The 12,731-nt window shown below is 45.0% G+C and overlaps 1 protein-coding gene across 3 annotated transcripts in view; it reads right to left on the reverse strand.

The window, feature by feature from the left end:
* CPAMD8 (C3 and PZP like alpha-2-macroglobulin domain containing 8) overlaps positions 1-12,731 on the reverse strand; it is a 356,744-nt gene that overhangs the window by 280,688 nt on the left and 63,325 nt on the right. For all 3 annotated transcript variants that reach the window (XM_077475516.1, XM_077475515.1, XM_077475514.1), the window contains exon 7: positions 3,831-3,885. In XM_077475516.1, coding sequence (XP_077331642.1) covers positions 3,831-3,885 — 55 coding nt within the window. The remainder of the gene's footprint in view (positions 1-3,830; positions 3,886-12,731) is intronic.

The following is a 12,731-nucleotide window of genomic DNA, read 5'->3' on the forward strand; positions in this document are numbered from 1 at the left end:
AATATCATCCAGCGAGGCTCTAAATAGCCATTCTCCCTGGAAGGGCAAGTCCGCCAGTGCTTTCTTAGATGATTGGTCCGCAGACCAGCATTTTAGCCAAATCAGGCGATGTAGCACTACTGCTGATACAGAGGCTCTAGGGAGCAAGGGGGCCGTATCTAAGGCCACATCACAAACATACTTAAGGCCCTGCACAAACTGGTCCGCCAACTCCACGGAGACCAGGGAAGCCTGTTGCTTCTCCAACTCATGTGAAACAATTTTGCCCATTCATTAAGCGTCTGTGACACCAGGGCCGTGGCTAAAACTGGCCGAAATGATGACCTCACCACCCTAAACATGGACCAGGCAACCGCCGCGGCCCTTCTGTCGGCAGGGTCCTTGAAAGCAGGAGTCCCTTCCACCAGAATCGTGGTTACCTTATTTAACCTGGATACCAGGGGGGGGGGGTCAACAATCGGAGGAGATGTCCATTTGTTCAGTAAACTCTCCTCAATGGGGTAACACACCGCCATACATTTTGGGACTGAAAATAAACGTACCAAATAAGTTGGGTAAGGAAACACCTTGCAGGGCGGCTTGTGGGACCCGAAAGGGACCGACAATTCTGTAGATGCCCCCGCTGTTTCCTCCATCTTTAGGGTATCCCACACTACATAATAAGTTCTCCTACAAGCGCCTTTTTCTGCGCTGACCGAGACACGGATTCATCCTCACTGTCCGAATGGTCCTGGTCCGCATCCTCTGATACGTCAGAACAGGGGCCGTCTGTCACAGGGGGGCTGAGTCTGAATCAAAGCTTTCCCCAGAAGACGGTGAGGGCATTCTTTACCCTCCTTGCGCCTGCACGCCGCTTCCGCCCTGGCAACAAAGGCCTCCAGGACTGCTGACAGAGCGTCCACAGGCACTGAAGGTGCAGGGGAACCAGTTGCAATAACAGGGATGTCTGGGAAAGAAGTGCCAGCTTCCGACGCCATGCTGACCCACACTCACCACTTAGCGACCTAAGACAAGTCACACAAAATGTCCACCCTCCTACCTGCCACAGACTGAGGGGCCCCTAGCAGGACTCACCACCCTGACCCAGGTACTGCGCTGTGCTGCTGCTGTCTGCTCTCCCCGTGTCATCCACGAGGTGTCTGTGTGAAAAGTGCTCTTCTAGAAGGAAACAAGCAACCAGTGCTAGAGGAAAAACTACCCGAGGCTACTAGAAAATGGCCGCCTCAGCAAAAACTTTAAAAAGGGAGAGCGAGAGATCCCTTAGTCGACCTCCCAGGGAATGCCCAGCTGCTCCATCCTGCCAAGACAGGTGGAACCATACTTACCCCTCCTGTAGGGACTGCTGGACGCATTCCATAGACAGACCCATCACCCGAGCATATAGCTCACTGGCCGCCCCTGGATCAGACGGGGCATGTTGTAGCCAACTCAGCACGTAGCTAGGGCCTGCTCAAGCTCAATGGCCAGGCTGGGGAGACTACCAGGATCTATATTATCCAGCCTGTTACCCAGCCCGGCTGTTGAATGTAGATCACAGGAATCAAAAATGCAGAAAAAAAAAAAAATTCCAAGAACCAATGGTCCCACCGGGAGCCAGGTCCTTCTCCTACACTAGGCAGAAAAAAGACTGAGCTGCTGGATGCAGTGTGAGGGGTTATAGCCAGTAAGACCACTCCCTGGGCGGTACTGTGCAAGTGTTGCTGTTTTTAACACTTTCTGCCTAGTCCTCTCCTAAAGGGGTGATATAACCCTAAGGTTAAGATGAAGATGCTGTGTCCGTCAATGAAAGAAAGAGAAATTCCTGTTTTTATTTTATTTCTATGCACATGACTGGATAATCAAGGTGACTATAGCATCACATCAAACACTAAACTAGGTGAACGTGAATGCTCTCTCTATGTAATGCCTCAAAGGTTACTCAGAGGAACCTGGAGAAATCACAAAAAAACACATATACAAAATAGAAACACTAGCACTAGCTTTAAATCTAGGATGCCAGTGCTTTAAAGAAAACATGTTAGTAACCGAGTCACTGTTCAAGCTGTACCAGTACACATTTTACTGAGTACAAAATATTATTACAACTTAAAAATTATATTGTAAATGATCTATAATAAATGTGTACAGTAGACGAACAAGACATATTATATATGGACATGTGTAGTATCAACAAACATTATTTGCTAGACCACTGATTATGTTTACCAACATGCCTGAAATATGAACTGTCTGTTGCCCCACAGTTACCAGATTTTCACTTTTTATCTCCAAATAATCTCCAAGTAATTATTATAACTTTTTTTGTTGTTGTTTTGCAAGCTGATTAAGGGCCAGTTCACACCACAGAAACTCAGTACAGATGTGTTCCAGATGCTTTTCTGCATGTGCATTTTTGGTGCGTTTTTGATGCGTTCCAGTGCATTATTGATGCATTTTTAATGCAGTCCAGTGCATTTTTCTCCCTCTTTTTTCTTAACCTTTAACTACTTCCCACCTGGCCAATGTACATAAGCGGGAATATCAGGAACGTTCCACAGAAGGAGATGGGTCGCGCACGCGTGCGTGCCCGTGTCACCCGAACACGGCGCATCTCCAATCAGCAGGAGGGCTCTGTGATTGGCCCTCCTGATGACATGACGTTCGTGTCCAATCACAGTTGTCGGTGAGGAGAGGAGAGGGGATTGCTGCAGTCGGCTGTTGATCAATGAGTATTAGCTGTTTTTTTACAGCTTTTTACTAACTGATCACCAACCTAGTGTCACCACACAATGTCCCCAAAACACATGTCCCAAAAACACGTCCCCAAAAAATGCCTCCAAAACACATCCCCAAATAATAATAACACCTGTCCCCCACATATGTCCCACTAAAATCACATGTCCCAATGATTATCTGCACACATATGTCCGTGATCACCTGTGCACATCTGTACATGATCATTTGCGTACATCTGTCCGTAATCATACGAACCAATTATTATACACTTAACGGAATTTTGTTTTACCAAAAGCATGTAGCAGAATAAATTTTGGCTTAAATTTATGACAAAATTCGATTTTATTGGATTTCGTTTGAAATAGAAAGAAGAAAATGTTGTTGTTTTTTTTTCCAAATTTCCGCACTTTTTTCGCTTATATCGCAAAAAAATAAAAAAAAAATTCATGAATAAATACCACCAAAGAAAGCTTTATTTGCGCAAACAAAATGATAAAAATTTCATTTGGGTACAGCGTAGCATGACAGCGCAATTGTCATTGAAAGTGCGAGAGCGCTCAAAGCTGAAAATTAGTCTGGGAAGTAAGGGAGTAAAAGTGCCCAGTATTTATGTGGTTAATAAGGAAATGTGTGTTTCAGTGCACTTTTGATGCGTTTTACAGCATTCCAGTACAGTCCATTGCAGGAAAAATGCAGCATGTTATGTTTTTTTTTCTGGAACTTGGATGCAACTGGTGTGAATTATGCCATTGAAAATCATATAACCTACTTTCCATGCGTTGTTGGTGCAGAAAAAAAAAACACTGGACTGCATGTGGTGTGAACTGGCCCTAAATAATTACATGTGTGTTTTAGTGTGTTTTTGGTGTGTTCTGGTGCATTCCAGTGCATTTTAGATGCGTTTTACAGCGTTCTAGTACAGTTCGGTGCAGGAAAAATGCAGCATGTTCTACTTTTTTTAATGGAACTGGAATGCACTGGAACTGAAAGCACTGGTGTGAACTATGCAATTGAGAACTATATAACCTACCGGTACTTTCCAGAAAGAAAAAAAACAAACACACTGGACTGCATGCGGTGTGAACTGGCCCAAAATTTCAAGGTCAACAACTTACCACAGCAAACTGGACTCAGGTCTGTCCACTGTATTATCCTAGATCCTCTTGGATCCTAAAAAGAAAAGAAACACTATAAAAAACATAGTATAGTTATGTGCTTATAATAAATATATATATATATATATATATATATATATATATATATATATATAAAAATAACAAACATGTACAATATAAAGCCCCATACACACTATCAGATTTTCTGCAGATTTTTTCCTTCAGATTTACCAAAACCATATAATATGAGGTCAAACCTTGGGAGTTTAAATTTGTATGCAATCAGGCAGGCCCTTGTGCTACATGGTTTACACATATAAAAAGGCATTAAATGGCTGCAGCCCATATGATAACTACTTATAAAATAACATGTCAACATGTGCCTGCGCTTTGACCCAGACTGGCCACAAACAAGTTTCTTTTATTTGAGCCAGGGGTGGCCCTGCAAGCACCTCCTGACTCAACAAAAGACTATTAAAAAATCTACTGTACCTAAAAGATGTACTCGTTGTTCAGCAGCACCACAGTATTTAAGAGAGAATTAAGCCATGTAGGGCAACCTTAAGATAGTTTGTTCTTATTTGCTTGCATGCTATATGCTTAGCTTGAGTAAATAATAACCTTAAAAACAAAAGAGTTTTTCAGATTCCTCTGGTAATAGAGTTACAGGAAATATCATGTAATCATTGTTTTAAATATGAGTTTATATGTTTTTTTTTTGTATCTCCAAATATATTTCCCTACTGAAACAAATTCTAAATATTTTCTTTTCCAAATTATAACATGATTCAATTATGGGTTTAAGGGCAGTTTACTATCACACATAATTATCTCCATACTACAAGTTATTTTACATGAATATTTCACTAGAAAGCCAGGGTAGTGCTTTACAGGTGTAATTTCTTATGTGAAGTATAAAAATGGTTTAGTATTCCTAAGAATTGTTTACTTTGCAGGTGGGGTGAAAATGTAGCCAAAGTAAAAGAGGGCACTGGGAAATTACTGAGAAATGAAAACCCTGACCTAAACTGTTTTTTGACTAATTTTTGATAGGATACATTTAAACAGATAGTCAAGTTGTAGAAATGGGTAAATACATTGTTGCAGCATTGTGTCATTCTTGTTCTGTTTTGTTTACAAGAAAATGGTATTCATTTAGTTTATTGTAATTGTGATTCCCCTTACCTTTAAATATTGTGTTTGAGTGGGTGAGTGTAGAATAGTGAACAGCCCATTATTGACGTTTAATATAAGGATAGTTGTGTCTTGTCATTTGAAGACACACTTATAATCTCTCATGCTTGTGCGGAGATCATGGTTCATTCATGGATCCCGCAGTTGCATTGAGAATAGGGATAATTCACAGCATAGATATTAGGTGGAAAATGCATATAGATATTAGAGAGAGTGAGATATGCAATAAATATTTGCACCTTTTAAAAACATTTTATATACGTTTTTCATGTTATGATTATGCATATTGCTGAAATAATATCTGTATATTTTAAGGATTGGACAGATCTCATTATAAAGATGGAGTGTTGATGTCAGAGTCCTACTGCTCCGTGAGGACGTTGTATGACGAAACTAGTAGAGCAGGGCTAGGACGCTGGGATCATCGCGCTTGCTGGGTCTGCACTCGCGGTTTGTTCACTGCAACGGGAAGTTATTGGCACACATTAATACGAAGCACTTACTGTATTTCCTAGTGTTGGGTTGACACTTGTAACATGTGAGTGTTCTAAGATGTTTTTAATAAATAAGCAATTTTAAACGTTTTTACGTTTTAGAGATTTTCCTTCTTCTCCCTCATACAAACCCTATGCATAATTGCGTTACATTCTAGAAAGGATGTGGGAGCAGCAGCAGAGGATTTGTCCCAGCTGGATTATTTCGCACAGAGTGCTTCTGCTGGTTTATAACTTGACCAGCCATTGTTTCTGGTGAGTGGTCTCAGAGCAAATGGCTAAGGAGCACATTGGGTGTTAGTTCACATGGATAGAATATTTGTCTGTATGTTTTTCTTGCACTAAACACTTTTTTTTTTAGCACAGATTATTTTCACTACTTATTATTTGCACTTTATTGTTTCATTGCTAATTAATAATTGTTTGCACTTAGATGTCTTATTTTTACATATTGAACATGTAGATATAGAATTGGTTATGCACTACACAAGTTCACATACCAATTTTTGTCATTAGGTTTAGTAGTGGGTGTAATAGGTTTGGTTGAGGCATTATAAGATTGTGCTACTCCTCCTTCCTTTGTAATTACATTATCAGTGTACCACTGACAAGTTAGCAGCAGCATTCTTGCTCAATCCCTCAACCTTTTCACTAATATCTCTGGCGCAGTATTTTTTCTTTCTTTCCAAGCATTTGTGCATGTAGCAACATCACATTCATAAAATTTGGTGGATCTGTCAACTGACAACCAGGTGGCCACCTTGCAAATGTGGGAGACAGACACCTGATGAAGAAAAGTTAAAGATGTTCTAATTGTCAAGTCAAATAATAGGAAAAGGAGGGGACTGATGTTTGATAACATAAGCCGGTGTTCCATCAGAATCGGCAACCCATCAGATTAGGTAGCGGGAGTGACATTCCATAAACTGCGCATGTGTCCACTGCTACAAGGTTTGCTAATCTGACAGAACACCTGCAGTCAGAAGAAGTGGCAGTGGACATCTTACTACACTTGGCTACGTCTTGAATTTCACAGTAATTTTACCAATAAAGTGAGCATATATAAATAAATATAGTATATTGACATCTGTGATGCTTTTTTCATGTTCGATTTTGAAAGAAGCTGGACGCCAATACTAGGAAGGTGGCGGAGGCCATGTTGGTACACCTCGCACTGCTTAGCGCTAAACCTTTAGCCTTTCAAAATGAAACATCCAAACAGCATCAGAAATGTCAATATACTATATTTATTTGTTCTGTCAGATTAGGAAACCTGGTAGTGATGGACGCATGCACAGCTGATGGAACGTCACTTCCGTTACCTAATCTGACAGGTCACTGATTCTGACGGAACACATGAACAATGGTCTGCCTAAGCCATCTCTAGATAGTGTCCAAGAGGGTTGTTTAAATATTGCATGGCTTCTCGTAGACCACGACTACAAATGACATCAAAGCAATGAAAATATATTTATTTTGGATGTGTCTGTCAGGAACAGAGAAAAGGAAGGATGATATGCACGTTAAGATGAAAAGCACACACTACCTTCAGCAAATAAAGTCTTGGACAAAGGACCCTTTTGTCCTGTGCAAAACTAAAAATGGAAGCTGGAAAGACAAGGCCACCAATAGTGATGGACAAACTTCCGACGGGACGTTTCGCGAACGCGGCCGATAGTTCGCGAACCGTAACGTTCGCGGCGGGCCCCACTGACTTCAATGGGAGGCGAACTTTGCAAACCTACATGTCAAATTTGCAGCCACAAAATAATTACTAGTTGTGCAAACATAGTCCCACCACATGGCCAATGACATAACACATGTATGAGGTGAATCTGGGATCGACAACTACAAGCATTCTTTTTTTATATGTGAAATTGTTGTGACAATTCAGGACTGTGGAGCGCATGAAGGCAATGGAGGAGAGGGAAGGTGAGGGTAGGCAAAGAAGAGGGTGCAGGAGATGATCACCAGCAGCGTGACATACAGCAATGACACCTGCACCGTGATAGAGTGATCTGACACCAGCACTGTGATAGAGAGCACTGACATCAGCAGCGTGACATAAAGCACTGACATCAGCACCGTGATATACAGCACTGACACCAGCACCGTGATAGAGAGCACTGACATCAGCAGCGTGACATAAAGCACTCACACCAGCACCGTGATATACAGCATTGACACCTGCACCGTAAGCAGCCCCAGGAGGAAGTCAGCATAGCACAGGGATGGTGGGAGCCCCTCATAATGAGCATAGCACAGGGATGGTGGGAGCCCCTCATAATATGCACAGCAGAGGTACAGCCCCAGGAGGAAGTCAGCACAGCACAGGGATGTTGGAAACCCCTCATAATAAGCAGCTCCAGGAGGATGTCAGCATAGCACAGGGATGGTGGGAGCCCCTCATAATAAGCAGCCCCAGGAGGAAGTCAGCACAGCACAGGGATGGTGGGAGCCCCTCATAATAAGCAGCCCCAGGAGGAAGTCAGCACAGCACAGGGATGGTGGGAGCCCCTCATAATAAGCAGCCCCAGGAGGAAGTCAGCACAGCACAGGGATGGTGGGAGAACTTCATAATGAGCATAGCACAGGGATGGTGGGAGCCCCTCATAATATGCACAGCAGAGGTACAGCCCCAGGAGGAAGTCAGCACAGCACAGGGATGGTGGGAGCCCCTCATAATAAGCAGCCCCAGGAGGAAGTCAGCACAGCACAGGGATGGTGGGAGCCCCCCGTAATGAGCATAGCACAGGGATGGTGGGAGCCCCTTATAATATGCACAGCAGAGGTACAGCCCCAGGAGGAAGTCAGCACAGCACAGGGATGGTGGGAGCCCCTCATAATAAGCAGCCTAAGGAGGAAGTCAGCACAGCACAGGGATGGTGGGAGCCCCTCATAATAAGCAGCCCCAGTAGAAATATGACACCGCTCAACCTCTTCAAACAGGAGGTTACGGGCATATAGTACGGTGTGCTTTTTTTGGACAAGGAGGTGAGCCAAATGAAGAAAGAAGGTCTGTGTGCTCGATTTAAAAAATTGTTTGTAGACATATACATGGTCTACTGGTCACATGTGTTGAATTCCTCCGAGATCCATGCCTCATTCATTTTTAGAAATGTGAGGTAGTTAACACTGTCGTGAGCTAGGCGAGTACGCTTATCGTACACCTGTCGGTCTAGGCGTTCCCTGATGCTGGATCCGGATGACACCTGTCGATGGGTCGGCTGAAAGAATGACCTCATATCAGAAGTCACCAACACATCTTCAAACCGGCCTCTTCTTGCAGGCGCTGTTGGATTGGTACCCGCAACTCCTTCTCTCGGAGTGGGAATTGCTCCTCTGCCAGCGCACGCAAAAGCAGAATGCAGCATTTCTCGAAGCAAGGCCTAGAAGTGCTCCATTCTGACAGCCCTCTGTGACGGCGGTAACATTTCCGCCATTTTGTGTTTGTACCGGGGGTCTAAGTACGTTGCCACCCAGTACTGGTCCTTGACCCTTATGCTTTTTATACGGGGGTCCCTATTAAAACACTGGAGCATGAAGGCCCCCATTTGCACTAAACTGGAAGCGGTGTGGTGGTCTGGCTCCTGCTCATCATCCAGGATAATGTCGTCCTCTTCATTCTCCTCTCCCCATCCACGCACAACAACAGGGATCCCAGAAAGGTTTAAAGCATGCTCTTCTTGCTCCTCCTCATCCGCCCCGGCACCATCCTCCTCTGACTCCTCTTCAGACTCCTGTTGTTCACTTGTCTCAGATAGAGTAGCCCCCCCTGGGAATTCATCCAGCATTGCGACTTCCACATCTTCCCGCTCCTGCTCCTCCACGGCTTGATCAATGACACGACGCAATGCACGCTCCATAAAGAAGGCATAAGGTACCATGTCACTGATGGTGCCATGGCTGCGACTGACCAGTTTGGTGATCTCCACAAATGGGCGCAGAAGTCTGCATGTGTCGCGCATGAGCAGCAACTGGCGCGGTGAAAAAAAACCCAGCTCAGTTCATACAGGTAGACGTTAACTGCACGTTTCTGCTGGAGCAGCCTATCAAGCATATAGAAGGTTGAGTTCCATTGCGTCGGGCAATCGCAAATAAGACGTCTGACCGGCAGATTGTGTCGCCGCTGAATGTCAGCAAGGCGAGCCATGCCCGTGTAAGATGATCTGAAATGGGCCGAGATTTTCCTTGCCTGCCGCAAGATGTCCTGGACCCCAGTGTATTTGACAATGAATCGCTGCACGACCAAGTTTAAGACGTGTGCCATGCATGGCACGTGCGTAATTTTGCCCTGTTTCAATGCGCTAAGCAGATTGGCACCGTTGTCACACACCACTTTTACCAACTGTCAAATTAAGCAGTGTTAGCCACTGATCTGCCTGTGAACGCAAAGCTGAAAGGAGTGCCGGGCCAGTGTGGCTCTTGGCTTCCAGGCACAACAGATGCAGCACGGTATGGCAACGTCTCACCTGGCATGTCGAATAGGTTCTGGGAGCTTGGGTGGCGCAGTGGAAGAGACGCTAGCAGCGGAAAAGGAGGAGTCAGCCAAGGAGGAGAGGGAGGAGAAGAGCCAGGCCTGCATGCAATCCGTGGCGGTAAAAACAAACCTACACGGGTGCCACGGGTTACATGCTTGACGGCCGTCAGAAGGTTCACCCAGTGGGCAGTAAAAGTGATATAGCTTCCCTGCCCGTGTTTGCTAGACCACGTGTCTGTGGTCAGATGTATCTTGGCACCGACACTGTGTGCCAGAGATACATTCACTTGCCGCTGAACATGGCCATATAGCTCTGGGATGCCCTTCTCTGAGAAATACTTCCTTCCTGGGACCTTCCATTGTGGTGTTCCAATGGGCACAAATTTTCAAAAGGCCTCCGAGTCCACCAGTTTATATGGCAGTAGTTGGCGGGCTATCAGTTCTGACAAGCCAGCCGTCAACCGTTGGGCAAGAGGGTTATCCGGCGTCATCAGTTTTTACGCTCGAACATTAGGCTCAGGGAAGCCTGCCTTTTTGCAGAAAAACGTGAGCTTGGCGTGATGGAAGGTGGAGTGGAGAACAATTGTGAAGAGTGAGGAGAAGGAGAAGTAGAAGACTAGGCTGGACAGTGAGAGCCTGGGGTGTGGCTTTGTGTGTTCCATTGCTCCCACTGGGCTCGGTGATGGCTGCTCATGTGCCTTCTTAAGGCGGTTGTCCCTAGGTGAGTGTTGGGTTTACCGCGACTAATGCGTTGACTGCAAAGATTGCAGATGGCAACGCTATTGTCAGCAGCGGACATGTTAAAAAAAGCACACACTGCGGAGCCATGTGCCGGCGTCCTGGGAGTGCCAGATGTGACCGTACATGGTCGATGACTCGCTCCTGATACATTAGCAGTCTGCTTTGTCCCTCCTGTGCAATGTAAGTTATTCCTGCTTCTCCTCCCTATCTGCTGGTCCATATCTCCCTCTGAACTCCCCTCCTCTTCCTCTCTTGTGGGCACCCACGTGACATCACTAGACACGTCATCATCGACGTCACCTTCCCCACCGCTATAAGTAGAGATCTCGGAGTAAGCAGCAACACCGGGGACCAACCTCCTCCTTGGGCTGATCTGGGTACTGTCGTCAGACTGCTGAGTGGCGGTTCTTGCTACCTCCTCTTCCTGGTCCAATGCCAAGAGTGGCTGCGCATCAGAAATGTCTTGATATGGATCGGAAAATAATTCCTGTGACTCAAGCGGAAGGTATGTGGTGGTGGTGGTGTTGTTGGTGGTAGTGTCTTTGGAGGGTGCACATAGAGAGTGAAGAAGAGGGTGCAGATCGAGAGGATGAGGAGGGTGCAGAAGAGTAAGGCTGAGTGAGCCACTCAACCAAGTCTGGTGCGTCCTTTAAAGTAATTGAACGCACCTTCTGCAACTTCCCACTTTGGCTCAATACTGTTTCTCCTGCCATACCCCTACCACCCCTGTGGAAGGGCCTGCCTCTTCCTCTGCCTGTCATTTTTTAAATGACCCTGTGACAAAACTCTCAGTCCCTATACTGATAAAGGACTGCTGCAGAATAGGGCAGCAGTCAGCAGTAGTGCACCTCAACCCTATATATTGTGGACCTATACCAGTCCTTAAGGATTAGCAGACTGTACCTCACTCAACCCTATGTACTGTAGTACCCTATACCTTACCAGTCCTTATAAGGACCTTTGTGGAACTAGTAGGCTGTGAATGATTAGCAGACTGTACCTCAGTCCCTATACTGATAAAGGACTGCTGCAGCAGGCAGCAGTCAGCAGTAGTGCACCTCAACCTTATATATTGTGGACCTATACCAGTCCTTAAGGAATAGCAGACTGTACCTCACTCAACCCTATGTACTGTAGTACCCTATACCTTACCAGTCCTTATAAGGACCTTTGTGGAACTAGTAGGTTGTGAATGATTAGCAGACTGTACCTCAGTCCCTATACTGATAAAGGACTGCTGCAGCCGAAGGGCAGGCAGCAGTCAGCAGTAGTGCACCTCAACCCTATATATTGTGGACCTATACCAGTCCTTAAGGAATAGCAGACTGTACCTCACTCAACCCTATGTACTGTAGTACCCTATACCTTACCAGTCCTTATAAGGACCTTTGTGGAACTAGTAGGTTGTGAATGATTAGCAGACTGTACCTCAGTCCCTATACTGATAAAGGACTACTGCAGCAGAAGGGCAGCAGTCAAGTATAATATTCTTTCTATATTTGGAAGAAAGAATATTATACGTGTACAAGCCTATTACCATACCAGTCCTGAAAAGAACCTTTGTGGACCTAACAGTAACAGCTACTGATTAAACTGACTGTCCCTCACTGCCACACACAGCTTCCTTCCTGTCCCTATTTAAACTGACAAAACACAGGCTGCTGGAACAATAACTTGAATAGCACTCAAAACTATATCCTGTACTACTTTATCCTTCCAAGCCTGAAAAGGACCTAACAGTAACAGATAATGATTAAACTGACTGTCCCTGCTGCACACAGCGTCCTGTCCCTTTCTCTACACTGACAAAAGACAGGCTGCTGCAACAATCACTAGCACAGCAGTGCCTCAAACCTATATTCTGAACTACAGCTAACACCTATACCATGATACCAGTCCTTAAAAGAACTTTTGTGGACCTAATAGCTAGCGATTTGGGTCACTGAAGTCTCTCCCTGCTCCACACAGCAACCTCTCCCTATAGTGACATAC

Source organism: Lithobates pipiens, unplaced genomic scaffold (genome assembly GCF_037356315.1).
Source record: "Lithobates pipiens isolate NorthernLeopardFrog02 unplaced genomic scaffold, aLitPip1_a1.2 Scaffold_13, whole genome shotgun sequence".
In the NCBI taxonomy this organism is placed as follows: Eukaryota; Metazoa; Chordata; class Amphibia; order Anura; family Ranidae; genus Lithobates; species Lithobates pipiens.